The 24,021-nt window shown below is 61.5% G+C and overlaps 1 protein-coding gene across 1 annotated transcript in view; it reads right to left on the reverse strand.

The window, feature by feature from the left end:
* Window positions 1–1,106: 1,106 nt before the first annotated feature.
* The window catches only part of DAPK2 (death associated protein kinase 2), a 28,746-nt gene continuing 5,831 nt past the window's right edge, over window positions 1,107–24,021 (reverse strand). Inside the window, exons 2-9 of the mRNA XM_055127422.1 lie at window positions 19,510–19,635; window positions 11,735–11,783; window positions 11,020–11,046; window positions 10,269–10,421; window positions 9,095–9,140; window positions 6,061–6,150; window positions 5,425–5,508; window positions 1,107–2,081 (exon numbers count right to left, since the gene is read on the reverse strand). Of these exons, the coding sequence (XP_054983397.1) occupies window positions 2,001–2,081; window positions 5,425–5,508; window positions 6,061–6,150; window positions 9,095–9,140; window positions 10,269–10,421; window positions 11,020–11,046; window positions 11,735–11,783; window positions 19,510–19,627 (648 nt within the window). The 5' untranslated portion in view covers window positions 19,628–19,635 and the 3' untranslated portion in view covers window positions 1,107–2,000. The remainder of the gene's footprint in view (window positions 2,082–5,424; window positions 5,509–6,060; window positions 6,151–9,094; window positions 9,141–10,268; window positions 10,422–11,019; window positions 11,047–11,734; window positions 11,784–19,509; window positions 19,636–24,021) is intronic.

Here is a 24,021-nt window from a genome sequence, read left to right on the forward strand (position 1 = left end):
CCCCTGACCTGGTGCTCCACTTCCCAGGGGATTCTGGGAAACCAGGAACTGGGCTGCAGGGGCTGGCTGGCTGCAGAGGGAAGTCGGTCAGCGGGGCCTCACCGAAGCCGGCACGGGCGGTGTGGGGGGAGGATGGGCACTCAGGCCCCCAGGACTAGAGAGCACGGACCCTGTAGTGTGGGCACCTGTTTGCCCTGCGACTACCTCCGAGCCAGGCCAGACCAGCCCCTGAGGGGTGTGGCTCGGGGGACGGCTGTGGCTTTCCCGGGAGCACACGGGCCGAGCGAGGCCATTCCGTCCACACTCCGAGATGACCACAGGGCAGGAGGAAGTGGCACAGGGCAGACGCACTTGTCCAGGACGAGGCAGAGTGACCCGTCGACGGAGTTGTCCCTTACTCGGGTCCCGGGAATGGCTTGTCCCCATTCTCACGGGCTGAGCAGGTGGCAGGGCCTGGGCTGCCGCGGACACGCTCACACACACACACACACACACACACACACACACACACACACACACACACACACACACACGCTCACACACGCTCACACACACACACGCTCACACACACACACGCACACACACACGCTCACACACACAGACATGCACACACACACAGACACGCGCACACACACACACACACACGCTCACACACACACATGCTCACACACACACACATGCTCACACACACACACGCTCACACACACACGCTGGTGGCATCGAGCCACACTCTCTCTCGCGCGCGCGCGCCTTCAGCTTCCTCTCCGGTAAAACGCGGCGGCGGCGGTGGGCCAGATCGGTCCTGAAAGGCTGACCTGAGACTCTGCCGGACGCTCAAACCCGGAAGTTGGGTCAGCATCGCATGGCTGTCCCCAGCACCAGGGCTTGGGCCTGGGAGCCGGGTCCAGATTTTCTACGTCATCAGTGACCCCTCTCGGCTCCTGCTGGCCCCCCTTCTTTCCGTGGGAGCGTCTCCACCCACTTCCCGAGAAGCCGCCCCCGCCCGCCCACGGACACCCTGTCCCGGCCACGGCTGTGTCTGCTCTCAGAACCACCCCGAGAGACGGATGGCACAGAGCAGGTGGGGTTAAAGACATTTATTTCCCGACAGTCCCAGGGAAGGAAGTGAGGGGCGGAGGGGTGGCCGCCCTGGTTTCTCGGGCGCCGTGGACGGCACCTTCCCGCCGTGTCTGCCAACTCTCCCCGCTGCATCCTCATCCGACTTCTGACGGGGATGTGGCCCCCTCTGTGAAGCCCACCCGGCAACTTCAGGTCACGCGAGTCACCTCTTTGAAGACCCTCCTCGGAACCGACATCTCCTCCAGGTCTGGGCCGGGGAGTCACCATGGGAAGCCACGACGCGGCTCGTCCCGGCAGAGACACAGCTGGGCCGCTCCCCGGGGTCACAGGACGCTTGGGAAGCCGTGACGGAGACACTGGGCCCTGGGGGGCTCCGTGTCGCCGTCTGAGGGGCTGTCCGCCCGGCCTCCAGGAAAGACGCAGGTGAGCAGGAAGGGAGCCGGGCCCTCAGCAGACCAGTTTAGTAGACGCAGGAGAAAGACGACGGCATAGTGGGCCGGTCTCTGACGGCCTGACGCGCTGTCCAGCCCGGCCCGCCGGCTCCACGTGGACTCTGGAAGGCCTCAAGCTTGGTCCCTCATGCGCTGTCCCCCGGGGGTGGCCCCTGCTTCCTGGGGTCACTTTTCACCAGCTGCCCCTGAACTCGCCCCGCCCAGGAGAGGCCCCCGGGGCTGACCTCCCTCGCAGACGTCCCTGCGTGTCCACCCCGGGGTCCTGAGGCTGCCAGACAGCAGAAGGCCACTTGGTGAGGTGTGGGCAGGCTGGCGCCTCCTCCAGGCAGACGGTCCCAGCGCCCAGGGCCCCCGGTGGGGCTCCCGGCCGTGTCCACGGACCCCTGCAGGCCATCTCGTCAGATCCCCGGTGCTGGGGACGGCGGGGACGGGCCTGCGGCTGGGGCTTCCGGGCCCGGCGAGCCACTGTCAGGACGTGCTGCTGCGCCGGCGGGGATGCAGTGCCTTCCTCCGGGCCACCTCCTCCTCCGTGTCGCTCTCGCAGTTCCTCTGCAGAAACACAGAAGAGGTGCCGGGGGCGCGGGGGCTGAGAGCCAGCGGGAGGCCAGGCGGGGCCGCCGGCAGGGAGGGGTTGGGGACAGCCAGGCCGGGGCTGTGTCCAGAGCCGGGGGCTGGATGGGGGGTGGGTGCAGGTGGAGCAGACGGGGATGGACCCGCCTGTGGGACCAAGGGCTGCAGAAAGAGCCACGGAAGACACAGCACAGAGAGGCTGAATCACGCACTGGACCCTGGGGTCGTGCGGGGCTGCCCGCCTGAACTCAGCAGGGGGTCGCGAGGGAGGCAGGGGGTAGGCCCTGAGGACCCCCAGACTCTGACGGCCACCCACGCACACCCTCTCCTCTGTCTGTCTGAGACGTTGTTCTGGCAGGCAAAGGGAACCAGCCCCAGGGGTGCTCGGGGCCCCCCCGGGATGCGGGGCTCGAACCCAGGACTCTCGGGATGCGGGGCTCGAACCCAGGACTCTCGCTGCAGCCCTCAGAGCTGGCTCCCGGCTCCTTGGCTCACACCTTCTTGTGCGTTTGTTTGTTTGTTTGTTTGTTCTGTCTTTTGTACTTTTGGCTACACCTGGGGAGCTCAGGCTGACTCTTGGTTCTGAGTTCAGGAATCACCCCCGCTGGACTCGGGGACCACGGGGGATGCTGGGGCTCGAACCAGAGCAGCCAAGTGCGAGGTGCGCGCCCTCCCCACTGTGCGACTGCGCCCGCCCTCCTGTCCAAACTGCTCCTGCAGGAAGCGGCATCTGTGCTGCAGGGGGGGAGAAAGGAGGCTGGGTCGGGGCCCACCGCGGTTGCGCTCAGGGGCCGTTCCTGGGCCTGTGCTCAGCCGGGTGCCCTGGCAGTGCTCGGGGAGCCATACGCGGCAGGGCCTGGGACAAGCTCGCAGCCCTGACGGCGCCTTCCCGTGAGAGGACGAGGGAGGCAGGGGCAGCCTGGCGGGTCCTGTGGGAGACGGGCCAGGCAGCAGCTCTTGGCTCCCAGGACCCTGCGCCCTCAGAGCACGAGGGAGCTTATTACAGCAGCTCGCACCCGGACGGGCTCGTGGGCCGGGGTTGTACTCTGAGTAAGACGGGTGCCTTGTACGCAGCCAGCTGTGTTCGACCCCAGGACCCTGTGTGGCTCCCCGAGCCCACCAGGAGCGACCCCAGAGCACAGGGCCAGGAGAAAGGCCAGGGTGCAGCACCAGGGGCAAGCCCCGAGCACTGCTGAGTGTGCGCTAGAGCCTCCACACAGACTAACGTGCTGGTGTGGGAAGGCTTGCGTCACTGGGAAAAATACTACAAAGTTGATTTTAAAGACTCCTAAACAAGATGCGGGTTTTCTTTTTTCTTCTTTTTCTTTTTGGGTCACACCCGGCGATGCACAGGGGTCACTCCTGGCTCTGCACTCAGGAATTACCCCTGGTGGTGCTCAGGGACCCTATGAGATGCTGGGAATCGCACCCAGGTCAGCTGCATACAAGGCAAACGCCCTCCCCGCTGTGCTCTCGCTCCAGCCCTGAAGATGCATTTTTAAGGAAGTCCCTCTGGGAACGCCAACAGGAGCTCCAGGACCCCGTCCTCCTTCCTCTCTTCAAAGTGCTGCAGTGAGTCAATGGTGCTGGGTGTCTGACTCTTTGTGGGGTACACAGAAGGCCCAGGGGTCCCCCCCACCCCGCAATTCCCAACCCCTGGGGCCACGGGTTCAGTGTAATGTAAGGCCTGAGGACACAGTGTAGCTAGGGCTGAGCAGTGCGGAGACCCCAGGCTGCCTGCAGGTGCTGAGGGGCCCAGGGCCACACCCCCAGTCACTCCGGGCCCCGAGAGCTGCTTCCAGCGATGCTCAGGGTTCCCCGGCCTTTGCCTTATCTCCGTGCTCTCTGGCCCGAAGGCGACATCGGTCCGCTTTCACAAGGCCGAGTGCGTGCTGGGTGACCGGGGTTCGATCTCCAGCACCACCTGACCCCTGAGCATCACCAGGGGTAGCCCTGGAGGCCCCCGGCACTGCTGGGGCAACATGGACATCCCCAGCACTACAGGGCCAGGCAATACCACGTCCCCGGGTCCGAGTGTGGAGCTGCCAGCCTGGCTGAGTGTTCCTGGGAGGGGCCTCCTCACTCTGCCCCCTCCACCCAGGAAGCAAACAGAGATGGTCCTCTGGGGCAGAAACACGCTCCTGCCAGCCTCCCCGGCTCGCTCCCCGGGGCAGGGGCAGCTCTGGGCCTTCCTCCCTTCCTCTGGCCTGAGCTGTCTGGAAATCCAAGGTCAAGATCAACTCTAGAGAAAGCACGTCCTGGGCCGAGTCTGGGCCTCACAATAAAAATAACCCCAGCCCTGCTGAACGGCGCTTTTCTGCCTGCGTCTGCGCCAACCGACACGGAGGTAAGCCGAGGGCACGCTCGGCCCCCAGCCGGGGTCTAGGCCCCACGGGAGCAAGTGGCCAGAGCGGGGACGCAGCTGCAGCTGAGTCCCGCTGTCCTTCTGCGTCTCGGGGCGTAGGGATGAGTGTCAGCGAGGGCTCGGGGGAGGGTCCAGGCGGCCATGCCGGGTTCCATGGGGCTCCCGGGCTGCCTCAGAGGCGCCTTCCCGCCCCTTCCTGGGCGTTGGGTCCCCTGGGCCATCCCAGACACTCGGGGTGCCTTCAGGGACTCCCAGCCGCGGGGTCTCCGTTCCCCTCTGCTTACCCACCACCCCCGCCTCCGAGATCAGCCCTGCCGCTCTGAGCTCATGGAGCCCTCCAGGCTGAGCCGGAACTCTTCCTCCTGCTAGGAGCATCCCGAGCACTCAGAGTGCCAGGATCTACATAAGTGAATCACTGGGGCTTACACAGAGAGGGCAAGGCGGTGCCCCAGGCCACACAGCTGCACCCAGAGACCACAGTCCTCCATAGGCCTAGTCTCTGTGTCCCAGTTTTGGTGTGTATCGCACAGGGGGAGCACCGGGAGGGCCGCTCAGTCACAGCGGCCAGCAGCCCTCCACAGCAAGGCAGAGAAGGAGGACCCGAGAGGGGACGGGCCCTTCTCCAGTGGAGTGGGGCCACCAGCCCCGTGTCAGATGGTCAGTGCTGGTCTGTAGCCCTGGGCCACGACACAAGCAGACCCTGTGAGTCCCACTGGGAAAGGGTTCGAGACCCCAGAATTCTGCTGGCCCAGAACCCCCAGGCACCCCTGAGCCCCTCCCACAGCCCCAGGCACCCCTGAGCCTCCTGCCCCCCCCCACCCCGACCACGTGCCCTGGGCAGATCACGATGGGGGGTGAGGGCAGGCCCAGCCGAAAGCCCCGCAAAGACCCACACGCCCCGGGGTGCCAAGGCCAGCTCTCCCAGAGCCCTGCCCGGGATGGCCCTGCCCGACATACCAGGTCCTCGCTGGGCCGCAGCTGGACCCTCTTCAGGAGGGAGCGGGTGAGGTGGTTGCACAGCGAGACGACGCTGAAGGAGAGCTGTGGGGGGGAGGGGGCACCGGGAGGGTGACGGGCTCAGCAGCACCCCAGAGCCCACTTGCCAGTGCCCCCAGAATGGACACAGCCTCCCCAGGGCCCGCCCGCACCCGCCCACCTGCCAGACCCCCAGAATGGACACAGCCCCCCCAGGGCCTGCACCCGCCCACCCACCTGCCAGCGCCCCCCTCAGGAAGGGCATGGACCCCCCAAGGTCCCTTCTGTACCCGTCCACCTGCCAGACCCCCCACAGAATGGCTGTGGACCCCCAATTTCCCTCTGCACCCGCTCACCTGCCAGCCCCCCCCGCATGGCGTGGACCTCCAGGCCCCCGGGCTCACCCACCTGCCAGCCCCCCAGCATGGCATGGACCCCCAGGCCCCAGGGCTCACCCACCTTCCAGCCCCCCCAGCATGGCGTGGACCCCCAGGCCCCCCCGGGCTCACCCACCTGCCAGCTCCCCCCAGCATGGCGTGGACCCCCAGGCCCCGGGCTCACCCACCTTCCAGCGCCCCCCCAGCACGGCGTGGACCCCCAGGCCCCGGGCTCACCCACCTTCCAGCGCCGGCGCACATACTGCTTCTTGAAGTTCTCCAGGTTGACCACGGACTCCCGGCGCACCATGGCCTGCTGCGGGTCCACTGGCTGCGGGACAGGGCAGAGAAGAAGCTGACCACCCCCCTCCGCTGCAGAGCCCCACCTGAGCCCGGCTGGCACCTCCCCGCTGCGCAGGACATGCAGAGGGAGCTCGAGGTGAGGACGACAGTCGCCGAGTGGCAACTGTCCGGGAGACGCCCTTGGCGCCCCGGAGCTATTATTACCACGGGACACAGGTTGGCCCCGCCGCAGATGCCTGCCCGGTCGTGCCCAGGAGGGTCATTTTACAGCAGCACCGCTGCCCCACACTGGCCAGTGGGCCTGGGCCTAGCAGAGCAGGGGCGTGTGGGCAGTCAGGCCTCTGCACCCCCTTAGAGTCAAGCGAGGATTCAGGGCACAGCTGTCCCTCACACCCCACATCAACACAGACAAGACGACTTCACAGGAAGCTGGGCCCGGGCTCCCTGCACACAGGGCTCCTCTGTCAGGTGGGCATCGCAGCACGCGGGGGGATCAAGATGAAACTCACGTGGTACGAAAGTGTTTTATCCAGAACTACTTGTAAGCAGGAAGATAAAGGGCTGTTGCCTGCCCCCTTGTCCACTCCCTCTTCTACAATACTTTAGGGCTGGAGAGATAATCCTTCGATGAGCTAAGTCCGTGCGTTGCATGCAGAGGGCCCAGATGCAACCCCCAGCACTGCACGATCCCCCCGGCAGAGGTGGGATAGCCTCTGGGCGCCACCATGTTAATCCCTAGTCCCCAGAAAAAAACCCAAATTATTTTAAAAATAGCTTTGAAGTTTAATTGATACACAAATGTATCTTGGGCATATTTAATGTAAATGATTCAATAAGCCCAAATCCCTCTTGAATTCCTCTGTAGGAGGTGGGTTTCAGGGGTTCTGCAAACCTGAAATGGTTTGCAAATTTAGTGTGGAACATTCTACAAGGGGGCTGGAGCCATCGCACAGCGGGAAGGGTGTTTGCCTTGCACGTGGCCGACCCGGGTTTGATTCCTCTGTCCCTCTCGGAGAGCCCGGCAAGCTACCGAGAGTATCCCGCCCGCATGGCAGAGGCTGGCAAGCTCCCCGTGGCGCATTCGATATGCCAAAAACAGTAACAACAAGTCTCACCATGGAGACGTTACTGGTGCCCGCTTGAGCCAATGGATGAGCAACGGGATGACAGTGACAGTGACAGTGACAACATTCTATGTGCATATTCATAGTGGCCTAATTCATGTTGGCTAAAGTATGAAACAAACAAAATATGCACAACAAGGGTCTGGAGCAATAGCACAGCGGGGAGGGCGTTTGCCTTGCATGTGACCAACCCAGGTTTGATTTCCCAGCATCCCATAGGATCCTTTGAGCACCGCCAGGGGTGATTCCTGAGTGCAGAGCCAGGAGTGACCCCTGTGCATTGCCAGGTGTGATCCAAAAAGCAAAATAAAGAAATAAATAAATAAGATTTAAACTTAAAATAAAAGAAAAAAAATATGCACAACAAAAAATGTCCAAACGAAATAGGACACCAGCTCCTGGCCAGAGGGTCTCTGGGGACACGTTGATTGTGTGGCTGCAGGGAGCAAAAGCTGCCCAGGGCAGCACCTGACTCCCTGGGGCTCGGTGTCGAGGCCAGAAGCACACGCTCTGGCTACCCCCCACACGGGTGGCCTTCTTGCCCCCGGCATCTGCTCGGAGGGGACCCGGCCATGTGGGTGACAGGTGCTTTGCTCCTCCCGACTGTGCTCTCTGTCTGTGGAGCAGCCTCGCACGCTGTAATCCCGGTGAAGCCAGCCCGGCAAATGTCTCCTGGGTCGGTATCTGACACCACTGGAGACGGATCCCGAGACAGGGTCTCACGGTACCAAAGTGCCACGCCTGGTCCAAGACCACCTCCTGGTGGGGCAAGCCCGCCACCCCTGCCGGGGCTCCCCTCACAGGGCAGCCGCTCCCCAGGGACAGCCCCGGGCACCACAGCCTGTGTAGCTGGGCGGCAGGGTCACCTGTCACCAGAGCCTCGGAAAGAAGGAGCCCCGGCCGCAACGGGGACTTTGGGGGTCACTGATCACAGTAGCAACACGGACTCCGGGTCCCTGCGCTGGGACTGGCGGTGCCAGACCCCGGGACCTGCCTTTGTAAGGGGAGACACGTGGGAAGCTGAGAACCGGGGGGTCTGGGCTCAGGTGGGGGGGGGTTGAGCAGAGGTGGGGGGGGTCTGGGCTCAGGTCCCGGAGGGGTGCGCAGAAGTGGGGGAGGGGTCTGGGCTCAGGTCCTGGGGGTCTGAGCTGAGGTCCTGGGGGTCTGAGCTGAGGCCCTGGGGGTCTGAGCTGAGGTCCTGGGGGTCTGAGCTGAGGTCCTGGGGGTCTGAGTTGAGGCCCTGGGGGTCTGAGCTGAGGTCCTGGGGGTCTGAGCTGAGGCCCTGGGGGTCTGAGCTGAGGTCCTGGGGGTCTGAGCTGAGGTCCTGGGGGTCTGAGCTGAGGTCCTGGGGTCTGAGCTGAGGTCCTGGGGGTCTGAGCTGAGGTCCTGGGGGGGTCTGGGCTGATGTCCTGGGGGGTCTGAGCTGAGGTCCTGGGGGTCTGAGCTGAGGTCCTGAGGGGGTCTGGGCTGATGTCCTGGGGGGTCTGAGCTGAGGTCCTGGGGGTCTGAGCTCGGGTCCTGGGGGGGTCTGGGCTGAGGTCCTGGGGGTCTGAGCTCGGGTCCTGGGGGTCTGAGCTGAGGTCCTGGGGTCTGAGCTGAGGTCCTGGGGGTCTGAGCTGAGGCCCTGGGGGGGGGGGGGTTGGCTTCAGTCCCAGGCCCTGAGACGCTGCTGGGACGCACGCCTGCTGGCATGACCCTCCAGCGTGGCTTCCCCTCCCGCTCTCGGCCGCGCCTGTGGTCAGGGCCGCAAGCAAAGGCCTGCGCGTGGCCACAGGGCTGGGCCACCCCCATCAGCCGCCCGAGACACAGCAGGTCCCGCCGCCCCCACAAGCCCACCCACGTGCTTACCGTGATCCAGGGGTGTCTGAGGGCCTCCTGGACAGTGAGACGCTTCCTGCACGGGGACCGGAGAGTGGTGTTGGGCACGCGGGGGACAGGGAGGGCACCCGTGGGGAGTGACAGGGCGTGTGGTGGACAGTCACGGGCACCTGGGGCCGTGACGGGGGTGTGGGGACAGTGACAGGGCAGGAGGGGACAGTGACAGGGCAGGAGGGGACAGTGACGGGGGCAGTGGCGGGGCACTGCAGGTGTCTGTCGGCCGCAGCGGCCGTCTCTTGGGGGACGTCAGGTGTGAAGCCGCATCCCTGCGTTGTGGATGGGCTCCTGACACCCCTGCCGGGGCTCCCAGCAACCCCCTGCAGACGTCTCACTCGGATGCCCCTGGTGTGGGGTTCCCGTTTCCTGCGGTGTGGGCTGGCCCACGTCCTAACCTTCCGGCTACCGTCCCCTCTGCGTCCACCTCCCACACACTCACCTGAACCTTTGTGTCAAGACCCAATTTCAGGTGCCTTTGGGACTACACAAGGTAACAAACCTTGGAAAATGACAGCGTGCTCTCTCTCTTACACACACACACACACACACACACACACACACATACACACACTGACTCACACACATATACACACTCACACACAAGCCCTCACATACACACTAATTCACACACACACTCACAAACACTCCCACATACACTCGCACACACCCACTCACACAGACTCACACAAACTCATACACACACTCTCTCACACGCACACACACACACACCCCATGCACGCGCATGTACACTCACACACATGGACACATACTGACCCACACACATATACACAGACTCACACACAAGCCCTCACATACACACGAATTCACACACACACTCACAAACACTCCCACATACACTCGCACACACCCACTCACACAGACTCATACACACACTCTCTCACACGCACACATACATACACACTCATGCGCGTGTGCACGCGCACACACACACACACACACACACACAATTTGCCTTTCCCACAGCAAAGGAAGGACTTGTGCAGACAAGGAAGGCCGAGTCTCTCCCTCTTCTCAGCTCCCAGCCTGGTCAGGTCCCAGGGTGCTGCCGGCTGTCCCCAGCCGTGGGGACGGGCTGGCACCGCTCAGAGAGAGGGGGGAGGACAGGGAGGCACGAGTGGCCTCTTACCGGGTCTCTCTGACCAGCAGCCTCCGGATGAAGTCCTTGGCCAGCTCGCTGGTCCGGCTGAAGAACTCCTCGTCGAAGTCGTAGCTCACGGCTGTGATGTTCGACAGCGTCTCCTGCTTCGTGTCGCCCAGGAAGGGGGACGCTCCACTCAGGCTGCCACAGAGAGGGACACGAGAGCAGCAGGAGCGTGACGCGGCAGCCTGCGGCATGGAGCCACGGCACCGGGGGCGGCGGGCCCCGAGAGGAAGCCCACACCGTCGAACTGAAAGTGGACCAATGGCCGGGGGCGGGGGCACCCACGCGGGCCCCAGAGAGCTGGTCCCTCATTGGCGTCTTAAAGGAGGAAGAAACTGTCAGCGGGCAGAGAAGGTGCTGGAAGGCCCGGGCTGAGGAAGGAGTTTGAACCCAGCTGGGGTGGGAGTCAAGGCCCCGTCGCAGGGGAGGGTCTGAGGAGCACTGCAGAAACGCCCCAGGGCTCTGTCCCCATCACCTAAAACTGCCATCTCCTCACCACCCCTCAGACCCTGCAGCGCCCGGCGGCCCTCCCGGGCCTCTGTGAGAGGACATCACCTGCCGACTCTCCCCCGGCCCCTCAGCATGTCTCTCTGGCCCCAAAGTCTCCACAGCTCCGTCGACAGCTTCAGGAAGGCCACCCCGAGCCTTTCAGTTTATCCCGTGAATCCCCTCCTTGGGCTCAGTGTCAGTCCCTCTCTGGGCCAGCCCCTGCCACTGCCCCTGACGGGTCACTCACAGGATGTAGGTGATGACACCGATGCTCCTGCAGAGGAAAGAACAGACCGTCAGGGCTGCCCGCTCTCCGCCCCGCCCCCAACTCAAGGGGCCAGCCCCGTCCCTCAGCGCCAGCCATCACACTCCTGCCCCTGCCCCATCTCCACACAGATGGCCCTGAGTCTAGGACGCGCCTGAGAAGCTGAGTTCGAGGAGAGACTCCTTCAGGCCTGACTCCTTCAGGCCTGGCTCGCTCACCCCGAGTTGCTCCTCAGGGAATGCTGAGAGCTACTCATGAGACTCTGCGCGGACGCAAAGAGCTGGTGATGGTGGTGCTGAGGCAGTTCTGACAAGACAATGTTGGTCTGTGTGGACTCACTCACTGTGGCCTCCTCAGCCACTCGGCGCCTCAAGATGTCACACCTCACTTAGCTCCCCTGCGTGCCTGACTGAATAAGCCGCTACTAGTCTTCCCCGCCTCGGCCCGGGGCTGGACTGCCAGCCTCCAGCCCCCTTGTTCTCTGCCTCAGCTCAGCTCTAAGTCGCCTCATGTCACCTGCTCTCTGCCTCAGTCATGTTCTAAGTCACCTCAGGTGCAGACGTGTCCATGACCTGCTGCCCAGGCCACAGGTCACCGCCCAGAGGAGTTAGAAGCCCCCTGGAGTGTCAAGCGTCTCCCAGAGACAGACTCTGAGGCCTTTTGCCCGGGGCCGCCTGGGGTGGTACCTGCCACTCACCACATGTCAGCCTCCAGTCCGAGTGGCTCATAGTTCACAATTTCTGGAGCTGAAAAAAACGCCACATTGAAGATTCACGTGAGTATGGAAATAAGGAGAGACGATGACAGGGGATCCGTGCCAGCTGCACCAGTTGGAGTCTCCACTGAGGAAAAATCTGGGCAGCAGACAGAGCCTAAGAATGTTCTAAGGAGTGTTAGTCCAGCGTCCCCTTCTGGGGCTTTGCCGCCTCCAAGAAGCCCTCTGCGAGCTTCTTTCCGGAAACGTCTCTGCGGCACACACCGGCGGCCACGCCGGCAGCCCCACGCCTCCCTCCCGTCCTCCTTCCTCCCGTCCTCCCTCCTGTCCCCCCTCTCATCCTCCCTCCCGTCCTCCCTCCCGTCCTCCCTCTCATCCTCCCTCCTCCCGTCCTCCCTCCATCCTCCCTCTCTTCCTCCCTCCCGTCCTCTCTCCCGTCCTCCCTCTCGTCCCCCCTCCCGTCCCCCCTCCCGTCCCCCCTCCCGTCCTCCCTCCTGTCCCCCCTCCCGTCCTCCCTCCCACCCTCCCTCCCGTCCTCTCTCCTGTCCTCCCTCTCGTCCCCCCTCCCGTCCCCCCTCCCATCCTCCCTCCCGTCCTCCCTCCCACCCTCCCTCCCGTCCTCTCTCCTGTCCTCCCTCTCGTCCCCCCTCCCGTCCCCCCTCCCATCCTCCCTCCCGTCCTCCCTCCCACCCTCCCTCCCGTCCTCCCTCTCATCCTCCCTCCCGTCCTCCCTCCCACCCTCCCTCCCGTCCTCCCTCCCGTCCTCCCTCTCTTCCTCCCTCCCATCCTCTCTCCCGTCCTCCCTCCCTCCCGCCCTCCCTCCCGTCCCCCCTCTGGAGGCCCCGGTGCGAGCCTGCTGCTCCTTTCCGAACGTCCCGGCCCCACAGGTGTCCCCTCTCTCTCCCCACCCGCCCGCAGTGTCTGACGTCGTGAGCCCCCCTGAACACCAGGCGGGCAGCACGGGGAGGTGCATGAGAGAAGTCGGCTCGGGCTCTGGGCCTGCTCCGAGGGGACTCTCCCCTCAGAGGGGTGGAAGGATGTTCTTGTGCGATGTCCCAGGGCCACCGCAGCTGAGGACAGGAAGTCAAAGGGTGGGGCCAGCTCGGTCCCATCCGGTGGCTCCACAGAGGCCAGAGCCAGTGCCGTGACTCAAGGGGCATAGAGTGGAGTAAAATGTGCCTGCCGTGACCCGGGGCGCTGGCAAGAGAAAACGTGCTTGAACGCGGCCACACGGTCACCACAGATGATGCCGGGAGCACCTCTAGGCGTGAGCAGAGCACAGAGCCAGGACTAAGTCCTGAGCACTGCCCGGTATGACCCCGAGCTCTACGCATGCCCCCAACCCCCCCGAAGACGATGGAGGAGTGAAGAAGGCCGAGCACTGAGCACTGAGCAGGCAGGCACTGAGGGGCGTGGATCCCACTCACGGTGGTGTAGACAGCGCAAAGCAGACACAGAATCCAGACACTCTCAGAGCTCGGAAAAGAAACAGAGGAGAAAGAGGGCTGGGGGCTGGATGGAGCAGGGCTGGTGGAACAGGGAACGGCCGGCGTGTCCACTAAAGCTTGTTTCCCAGAGTGGGCCATACTGGCCTCCGGGGTACCAGAACAATCTAGGAGTGGCAGTAGCCTTGGGTGCAGTTAGGGGGAATTTTCTGTTCAGTGGATTCAAGACAGGAACCACCCAGGAGGCTCTGAGTGATTTTCTCTCTGAAAGGGGCTGGTAGGACACGGATGTTGGGAAACCTCTAAATAAGACGCAAACCCATTGCATCTCTGGAGATGCCAACCAGCCTCCTCCTCTCGCGCGCCAGGAAGCAGTCACTGTTATCTCAGCACCTAATACACCACCGCTTGGTTTTCACTCAGTATTATGCGCCGAGGTTCACTAGACATGCAGTCATGATCCTTAATTTTCACAGGCACATGATAGTTTACTGTGTGAAAAGGAGAGAGAGACTAAATAAAACGGACTGTGCCTGCCACAGAGGCTGGGGGTCACGGGGGTGGGGGGTGGGGGAGGGATGCTGGGAACATTGGTGGTGGGGAATGGGCACTGGTGGAGGGATGGGTACTCGATCATTGTATGACTGAAACGTAATCACGGAAGTTTGTAAGTCTGTAACTGTACCTCACAGTGATTCTTTAAAAAAAAAATTAATCAACTAATTAATTGTAAAAGTTTACTGTGTGAACATACAGTCAGGTGGCCTGACCACCAAGAGGCTGTGAGAAATGCCTCTTCAGGCAACTTTTTCACTGTGCACACATCACTGCGTTCAAGTGCGCACCCCTTGCTAGTCTAACCCAGGCACGCCAGCTGGACCGCGGCAGTGACGAGAATGACACCCTGAGGACTCCCCGTCAGCATTTCGTCAGTCTCCTCTCGGTGTGACATGTGCACAGTTTCTGTCTTTTATAGGGACTCTGTGCTATACGAGTTTCTGCACACGTGTTCTGCCATGCACGTGTGAGACACCCCTTAGGATGCTGATCCGGGCTGGTTCCGAAAGGCAGTTACGAAAACTGGAGGCGAGGTTCAGACTCTCGGAACAGTGCCACGATCTTCAGACTGGGCTGGTTTTTATATGGACCCACTTCTTCCTCACACTTTACTGTAGTGGTTAGGCACAGATTGAAGAATATTTTCAGATTTTCTCTGCAGAAAGTTCGAGAGGTAACACAGCTTCCGTGCTTATCTGCTCGGGACACGCTCATTTCTGTCCTTAGTGTGTTTCGCTGTCCATCAGGGCGTTTTCCTTCCCTTTTCTCATCTTTTTGAATGTTTTGGGGGGTTAGTTTCTTATTGTTTCCCTCTCGCCCCAATTCTATTTCAGATGCTACCTTTGAGGTTTTGCTATGAGCATTTGTTTGTTTGGGTGCCACACCTGGGAGTACTCAGGTGCTCCCAGCTTACTCCTGGCTCTTTGCTTGGGAATCACTCCTGGTGGTGCTTGGGAATCACCTGGGGTGCCGAGGCTCTAACCCAGGTTGATCTCGTGCAAGGCAAGAGCCCAGGTTAACCTCGTGCAAGGAAAGTCCTGTGGCTCCAGGCCCACGTTTAATAGATTCCAACACAAATCTGGACTGAAGCGATAGCACAGCGGGGAGGGCGTTTGCCGTGCACATGGTCGACCTGGGTTCGATTCCTCCATCCCTCTCGGAGAGCCCGGCAAGCTACTGAGAGTATCCCGCCTGCATGGCAGAGCCTGGCAAGCTCCCTGTGGCATATTCAATATGCCAAAAACAGTCACAACAAGTCTCACGATGGAGACGTTACTGGTGCCCGCTCGAGCAAATCAACGAGCAACGGGACGACAGTGCGACAGTGCTACAGTGCTACAACACAAATCAACATCAGGCCTCTCCGCTAGTAAGAAAGGTCCTTAGAACACGCGATCCAAGCTCTGCTCTAACTTTATCTGCAGGTTTTAGTTCTGCCCTTCTCTAACCCCACAACTGAAACTGCATCATCCTTGTCGCCACTGTCAAAATTTATACAGATCCTGACTACACGGGTCCAATGCTTGCTGATTTCTTTGATCCTGTTACAGCGGCTGTGATTGCAGTGGGCTCCGGGGACCGTATGCAGTGCTGGGGATAAGACCCAGGTTGGTCATGTGCAAGGCTAGCCCATATCCACTGTACTATCTCTCTGACCACACGAACACACAATAGTTAAGCTATAAAGTACCAAGCAAAAAGATATTTTTCAAAGTCAGGAAAAAAGGACAAATTACTCACCACAAAAAAAAAAAAAAAGAATGACTCAATGAACTACCCAAACAACATAAAAACAAAAAATACTGTGTTCAGATATAGATTATTTTTTGCCTGATATGCACTTTCTTTTCTAAATCAAGGGTGCATGCCTTTATATCAGTTCTGGAAATTCTCAGCATTCTCTTCAAGTATTGCTATGCTATTGTCTCTATTCCTTCTAGAATTCCAAACAGACTATATGAGACTGGTTGGCTTTCTTTCCTTTCTTCCTTTCTTTCTTTCTTTCTCTTTCTTTCTTTCTTTCTTTCTTTCTTTCTTTCTTTCTTTCTTTCTTTCTTTCTTTCTTTCTTTCTTTCTTTCTTTCTTTCTTTCTTTCTTTCATTCTTTCTTTCTTTCCTTTCCTCTCTTTCTTTTCTCCCTCTCCCTCCCTCACTTCCTTCCTTTTTTTCTTTCCTTTATTCTTTTTTTTTTTTGCTTCTTTTGGGTCACACTCAGTGATGTTCAGGGGTTAGGTTACCCCTGGCTCTGCACTCAGGAATCACTCCTGGTGGTGCTCGGGGGACCATATGGGATGCCAGGAGTTGAACCTGGGTCGGCCGCATGCAAGGCAAATGCCCTCCCCGCTGTGCTATTGCTCCGGCCCCCCTTTATTCTTCATTCTTTCTCTCTCCTTATCCTTCATTCCTTCTCTCTATTTCTCTTTCCTTCCTTGCTTGCTTCCTCCTTTCCTTCTGTCCTTCTCTTCTCTCCTAACATGGCCTTATTCTCGTGGCCATGGGAATCTGTCTCCACTGGCCGAAGTGCTGCTCTGCGCAGTCTTTAGGGAGATGCCACCCCTAATTCTTGCTCCCACAGATCTGTCATTTTGCTCTTGTAGAGGAGGAGAGAGGCTTTAAGTTTAAGCTTCCTCTTATTTCCTTTTAATCCAAATTCTTTCCAGGAGATTATTTTTCTTTCTTTTTTTTTTTTGGGGGGGGGGGGTCACACCCATCAGTGCTCAGGGGTTACTCCTGGATCTGCATCTCAGGATCTCAGGAATTATTCCTGGCAGTGCTCGGGGGACCATATGGGATGCTGGGAATTGAACCCGGGTTGGCCGCGTGCAAGGCAAACACCCTCCCCGCTGTGCTATCGCTCCAGCCCTGTCCAGGAGATTATTTTTCTTAGCCTGGGGACTTAGCTAGCAGTTTAGCGCATGCCTTACATGTGTAAGCTCCGTGTTCGATTCCTGGTACCACAGAAAAGCAAACCCAAATAATCATAAATGAAATATTGATTCCTTCCTGCCCCTTTCTCCAAAACAAAAGCAGTATCTCTTACTCTGTGGTGTGTAAAAGTGTTTCTCTTCTGCAGATGACTCTTGACAAGTCAGAAAGAGTCTCTTCCTTCAGAACCCACTTTGTTGCGAGAGCTATCGAGGCTGGGTTTGCCACAGCACGGAAGCTGACACAAGGCTTTGATATTGGGGCTGAGGTTAACACTTCAAAGGGATGACTGGAGGGAGGAAAGTGCTGGAGCCTGCTTTGGGGTCTTGGTGGGCGTGGGGGAGTTTCACCCCAAGGTGGCAGAGTCTTCAAAAAACCACCTCACGTCTCTAAGGTAGAGACGAAACCGGCTGTGGCTGGAGCTCGGCCGCGCTGGCTCTGAGTCAAGCCCGTCAGCCCCCCTGACTCTGCATGTGGCGGCGAGTCTGTCAGGGCCGGGTGGCCGGTCTCAGGCACCGGGAGGTGACCCGAGCGGAAGCATGCTGGACTCTGCCGTCCGTGGCCCTGCACTTCAGAGAGCGTCAGCCATGGCACCCTGAGGTGCATGCATACCCGGGCCATTGCCACCCCAGTTCCCCATCAAGAGTGGCCCCCCTTGTGGCAAGCACCATGGCCAAGGGCGTGACACCCCCACCTGTCGTGGGGTCAGCACATCCACCCGTGGGAGCATCAGCACGCAGCACTCGCAGTGACTCCTAAGCATCACGGAACATCAGCAGGAAGAAGGAAGAGGAGGCGGAGAGGAGGCTACACGTTGGGGTTTCGTTTGAAATCAGTTGTTCGGCGCTAACGCAGGCAGCCCATCGACTCTGCGCCATCCACACAGCACTGTTCCGCTCAGTGCAGTCACCCCGGCCCGGTCCCCTGAGACGGGAGCCCCGCACATCCCCCCGTCTCCCCCAGCTCCCGGCCCCACTCACGTCTGGGAGCACTGCATGACGAGAGAGTGTGGTGTCAGGGAAGCTGGTCGCCTCCATGACCTGCCTGTGACTCCTTTGTGCCTGTCTTGGAATTTCAAGTCGTTCCCTTTCCTGATACTAACACTTGGTAGTATTGCAGCACTGTCATCCCGTTGCTCATCGATGTGCTCGAGCGGGCACCAGTAACGTCTCCATGGTGAGACTTGTTGTGACTGTGTTTGGCATATCAAATACGCCACGGGGAGCTTGCCAGGCTCTGCCGTGCGGGCGGGATACTCTCGGTAGCTTGCCAGGCTCTCTGAGAGGGACGGAGGAATCAAACCCGGGTTGGCCGCATGTAAGGCAAACGCCCTCCCCGCTGTGCTATCGCTCCAATTAACCTCACTATCGCTCCAGCCCAAGATTTTACTACCACTTGGTAGGAACAGAAAGAGAAATAGAAACACCCATTTCTCCCACAGGTGTAAATGGGGGGTGGGGAACCTTCTCTTGGAGTTTGGACGAGGCAGTGTGCTCCTGTCACCAGCTTACATGTGCGTGTGTGTGTGTGAGTGTGTGAGTGAGTGTGTGTGTGAGTGTGTGAGTGTGTGTGAGTGAGTGTGTGTGTGTGTGTGAGTGTGAGTGTGTGAGTGAGTGTGTGTGTGTGAGTGTGAGTGTGAGGTGCCCGTCCCCAATCTCTGTCGCATGGGGGGAAGAGCAGCCTTGTTGGCCATAAGGAAGACGTCGTCCTGGGTCTCCGGTCCCACGCACAGGCCCACGTCAGAATGGAGCACTCGGGGGATGGTCCCAGCATGGCCCCCCGCGGCTGTCCGGGCTCCTGGGGCAGAGCCTTGGCAGGGCCCACCAGGGTGGCGCGAGCACAGGCCTGGGGCTCAGCTCCACCTACTGGCTCCTCTGAGCACTGGGCAGGGAAATACCAAAGGTCCTCAGAGGGCAGCAGAGACGCAAAGCAACGACGGCCATGAAGGCAGGTCCCTGCCCGGGTTCCTGGGCTCAGAGCTGGTTCCGGGGCTTCAGGCCCCCAGGGCGGCCTTGACCCTCTCTGCCTTTGGGGTTTCATCGGGGTTTCAGACTTGCTCGGGTTCCGGGCGCTCCTCCCGGTTGCCCCCAAGGCACAGACAGCGGTTTCAGCCCTCACTCCTTCCCCTCTTGCAGGGCTGTTTCAACACCCCCGTACTCTGTGGCCCAATCCCCTGGTTTGTGGGGGGGGGGAGGGCTGGGCCAAGGGCATAGATGCTCGAAACAACAGAGGAAAGAGCTGCCAGGTCCTCCTGAACACGGCGGGGGGCTCGGAGGAGAGGGGGGTGGGTGCGGGTGGCCCCTGGCACGTGGCTCCCATTTCTCTTTCCAGAGAATCAAAAACTGCTCCAGAGTGGGCTGGAGCAATAGCACAGCAGGTAGAGCATTTGCCTTGCACACGGCCGACCCGGGTTCGATTCCCAGCATCCCATAGGGTCCCCTGAGCACCGCCAGGGGTAATTCCTGAGTGCAGAGCCAGGAGTAATCCCTGAGCATCGCCAGGTGTGACCCAAAAAGAAAAAAAAAAAAACTGCTCCAGAGAAGCTGCAGTTCACGGGTATGCAAGAGGACGAGTAGTTCTGAAGCCGGAGGGGTCTACTCAGCGCGGGATTAGCCAAGACCACGCCTTCCACCCCGACTCAGCAGGGGCCTGGCCCAGGCCAGAGCCCACAGCCACAGCTGGGGGCGCCAAGACACGCCCCCCCCACCCTCCCCACCCTCCCCACTGGGGCTCCTGCCCGAAGCCGCAGCCGCAAACAGAGGCGCTGCTCCTGGGCTCCTCCAGGGCTTGGCCCCAGATTCTTAACAAGATAAATAGGCCCAAGACTCACCAACAAATTCTGGCGTCCCGAAGATGTTCTTGAATTCAACTCCATCTTCTATTTCGTGGGCCAGGCCAAAGTCGATCAGCTTGATGTGTGGGATGGGGTTACTCTTGTCTAACAGCATGATGTTTTCTGGCTAGAGAACAGGAGGAGAAAAAAGGGGGGAGGAGGGGAGAGAGAGAAGGAGAGAGACAGACAGACAGAGAGTGGGGAGAGAGGGGGAAGAGAGAAGAGAGGGAGGGAGAGAGGGAAAGAGGGAGAAAGGAGAGAGAGGGAGAGAGCGGGAGAGAGGGAGAGAGAGGTGAGAGAAGAAGAGAGAGGGAGAGGGAGAAAGAGAGGGAGAGAGAAGGAGAGAGGGAGAGAGAGGGAGAGAGCGAGAGAGAGGGAGAGAGAGGGAGAGAGCGAGAGAGAGGGAGAGAGAGGTGAGAGAAGAAGAGAGAAGGGAGAGAGGGAGAGAGAAGGAGAGAGAGGGAGAGGGAGAGAGGGGGACAGGAGAGAGGGAGAGAGAAAGAGAGAGAGGAAGAGGGAGAGGGAGATAGGAAGAGAGAGAGGGAGAGAGAGGGAGAGAGGGAGGGAGAAGAAGAGGGAGAGGGAGAGAGAGGGAGAGAAGGAAGGAGAGGGAGGAGGGAGAGAGAGGGAAAGAGAAAGAGGGAGGAAGAGAGGGAAGGAGAGGGGGAGGGAGGGAGAGGGGGAAGGAGAGAGAGGGAAGAGAGAAGATGGTAATTAAAGCCCTGCTTTGGGGTTAGGGTGGGGTTTGTTCTTTTTTGGGAAACCACAACAGCACAACCTCTGGGCTTTGTGTCCACAGCTTCTCCCAGGGGCTCAGCAATAGGCCCAGCAATGTGGGTGAGCCCAGGACCCCCAGCCTGCCTCAGTGGGTCGGTCGCAGGGCGGGAGCCCTGGGCCCTCGCCCTTTGTCTCCGTGGCAGCCCCGTCGAGTGGTGCGCTCTTTGCATCTATGAAATGGACGCGGAGACAGCAGCATCTCCTGCCACAAACCACAGCCAGTGGGGGTGGCGGGTACAGTCCCCCGCCCCCGCTGACACCTGCATGGTGACCTTTGTCCTCCTGGTCACCCCTTCTTGGCCACCGCTTCCTGTTGACAACACACATGCTCTGGACCAAGTGCTCCTCTCTCACGCCTGCTGAACTGATCTGCGCCTTGGCAGGCAGAGCTGAGCCCGACCCTGCAAGGTGCAGCCCAGCCACGCTGGACAGCCTAGCCCCTGGGCAGCCTAGCCCCTGGACAGTCCCCTCTGCTCATACACCTGGGGCTGCCGCTGAGGCCAGAGCAGGGGCTGAGCCGCCTCCCGCCTCGCTGCCTGGCCCGGGTCGCCCCCTCTCCTGCTCCGTCCCCGCTCGGAATGTCTGGGAGCCAGGGACGCCCAGCATCCATGGCTGCGACCCTCACTGTTGGGGGGCTGGGGTGGGGGGCTGTACTTTCCTACCCTTGAGAGGAATGAAAGCCAGGCCGGGAGTTCGCCTTGCACACGGCCAGCCTGGACTCCATCCCTGGTGTCCATAAGGTCCCCGAGCCCACCAGGGGTAACTCCTGAGCACAGAGCCAGGAGTAAGCCCTGAGCATCACAGGGTGTGACTTCCCCCCCCCCCCGCCCACCCCCACCAAACAAAACTAAGCTAAAATATGAGCAGGACAGAAATGCTGAAACATGGGGGCTGGAGCGATAGCACAGCGGGGAGGGCATTTGCCTTGCACGCGGCCGACCTAGGTTCAAATCCCAGCATCCCATATGGTCCCCTGAGCACCACCAGGGGTAATTCCTGAGTGCAGAGCCAGGAGTGACCCCTGAGCATCGCCGGGTGTGACCCCAAAAGAAAAAAAAATTAAAAAAAAAAAAAACAGAAATGCTGAAACATGCCAAGTGAAAGACATTTCACCGGCTGATCCCGGCTTGCTAAGTCTGTGGCTCTCCTGACAGCGTCTGGGCACCACCCACCCCGCGCCCACCCACCCACCCACCCGCTCAGGCCAGCTGCCTCGGGCGCCGAGCCCCTCTCTTAAAAAAACTGCTTGAAAAAAAATAAATAAACCCAGGCTGGGCGGATGGACTCAAGGCCTGAGCGCAGGCGCAGGAGGCCTGGGTCCACTGCACGGCCCCCTGCCCCGGGACCACCAGGCGGGACCCCCAAACAGACAATAAAAATAAAATAACCCCCCGCTTCTGCACGGCTGACGCCTGTTCTCTCCTCTCTGGCCCTCTCTCCTCTCTTTACTCCGCAAGTGAGCTTGGGGCCTGGCCAGCAGGGCCCGTCGCAGGGGGGACAGGACGCTGGTGGGCGGGAGAGACCCCAGAGGGAGCCCCCCCTTCGGCAGGCCAAGATCCGGGGCACCCGGGAGCCCCCGGGCCGAGCCCCGTCCCTCGCAGAAGCATCTCACCCCACCTGCACGGCCCACGCGGACGGGGACAGAGGCGGGTGCAGGGGGAGTGACCCCTGCTCTGTCCACCAGTGGGGGTGACGGCAGGGAGGGAGGGTGAGGGGCTTCTGGGCACACGCCGACCACCCGCAGGCCGTGCCCCCCGCCTGCCTCGGGCTGCCCGCTGGGCTGGGCACGGGGCCTGCTGTCCTCCACGCACGCGGTGCCAGCTCGCAGAGGGAAGGTGAGGCTGGGTCTATCCGGCTGGACACGGGCGGCTGGACTCGAGCCAGGCAGGCCTGACGCCACCCCGGGGAGAGCGGGCACCCACGTGGGCTGGCTCCGGGCGCCTGGCACCCAGTGTGGACTCGGGGCCTGCGGTGGCCCCTGCTCCCCGCCCCGGAGGTGCGGGCACGGGGCCAGGGCTCACACAGGAAGGAGCTCAGCGAGGCCGGCCCTGCCCAGCGCGTCACGGCGGTGCGGTGGGGACCCTTGCGTCTGGGCGCCCGCCACAACATCCTGCTCAGAGATCTCTGAGAGAAACCCGACACCCTGCTGGCATTTGCGGCCCCCCGAGGTGGCGCCAGGAGGGGAGGGGAGCTGCGGTCTGTGCACCCCCCCCCACCCCCAGCCCCTTGACTGGCTTATTAGCTGCAACCCTGGAGAGTCTGGGGGTGCAGCTTCAGCCTTCTCCCAGCATCACTGCGCCCGCCACCACACCCCTGCACCCTCCCCACCCGGGACCTCTCTCTGCGGCCTCTCGCCCTCCCCCTTTCCTCCGGAACCATCAGTTTCCACCGTGCTGGGTCTCAGAGCCGCAGCCGGGCCTGGGGGACCCGTTTCTGTTCCTCCTTGACCCTGTGCCACCAGCGTGGAAGCGGCCGCCCCTGGCCCCCCGGGGAAGGGCCCTCCCTGGCCCCGCCCGCTGGCACGAGCGGCAGCGTCCTGTGTCCTAGCCGCGGAGTCGTCGGGCTGCACGGACGGGGCTCGCGTGTCTCTCCAGCTGACTACACGCGTGAGGGTGGGGGCACAACGCTTCCGTGCACGTGGGGCACACAGCTCCCTGTCCAGCCTTGCCCAGCCGCACCCCGGGGTGGCACAGCCCCCAGGGACACCCGCTCCACCCCTGCATCTCCTCCCTGCCGCACAGCGCTGCTCCCATTCTCCCCCACACCCACAGACCCCCCTGCAGTGCTTGGCCCCTACCTGGCATCCTAACGGGGGCGCCCGGCCCCTTTGGGCCGGCCCGCAGGACATGCTGCCTCCCTCCTGGGCAGGAGGGACACGCAGGGGCCATGTGCAGAGTGTCCTGGACGCACCCCCGGGCCCACACACGCCCTGCCCACCCCCCTTGCGCCTCCATCCTTCCTCCGGATTTTCTCGCACCGAGCCCTTCTCTCGCACGCCCGCCCGGAGCACACTTGGGGAAGGGTCACACCAGCCCGCAGCCCTGCACGCCGCCCAGCAGAGGGCAGACTCGTGCCCGGCCAGCGGGCCCAGCAGGCAGCCTGGGGACAGGCCCAACCTGCCTTGGACCGCCCCGAACCCGAACCTGGCAGGCGGGGTCCTCCGTGCCCCCGGAAGCCAGTCTCCCCCCAAGAGCCCTCAGCAGCCCGGGAGAGTGTCGGGGCCTGCAGGGCTGGGGAGAGAGGGGCCAGCACAGGACGAAGTGCAGGAGCACCTGCGGGGTCGGCCCAGGGTCCCGGCCTCCAGAAAGATGGGGCTCAAGGCTCACGTGTGCTCCCAAGCCCGGCTCTGCCACTCACAGGGCGACCCCTGGGCGAGGTCTGTGGGGACGTTGGGCACTGCCCGGCCAGCAAGGCTGCTCCCGGAGTCAGAGACCCGGGCTGGGGCGCATGGCCCACCCGGGCCCTCGCCACCCCCGCCCCCTGCGCAGCGGGAGAATGAGGCTTTCACAGACCCGCCCGGCGCTCTGCCTCCCTCTCTGCCTTCCTTCCCGCCGCCCCCACGGGGCCCACCTCGGCCCATCCACGCCCGGCACTGCCCGGGCACCGCGGAGCTGCCTGAGCGGGCAGCAGAGCCACAGCCAGGGGCCACCGAGGGCCTCCCTGGGCCGGGCAGGTGAGCAGCTCAGCAGGGCTGTGCGGGGAAGCCAGCCAGGAGCCGAGACCCCATCGCAG

This window comes from Sorex araneus, chromosome 2 (genome assembly GCF_027595985.1).
Source record: "Sorex araneus isolate mSorAra2 chromosome 2, mSorAra2.pri, whole genome shotgun sequence".
Lineage (NCBI taxonomy): Eukaryota > Metazoa > Chordata > Mammalia > Eulipotyphla > Soricidae > Sorex > Sorex araneus.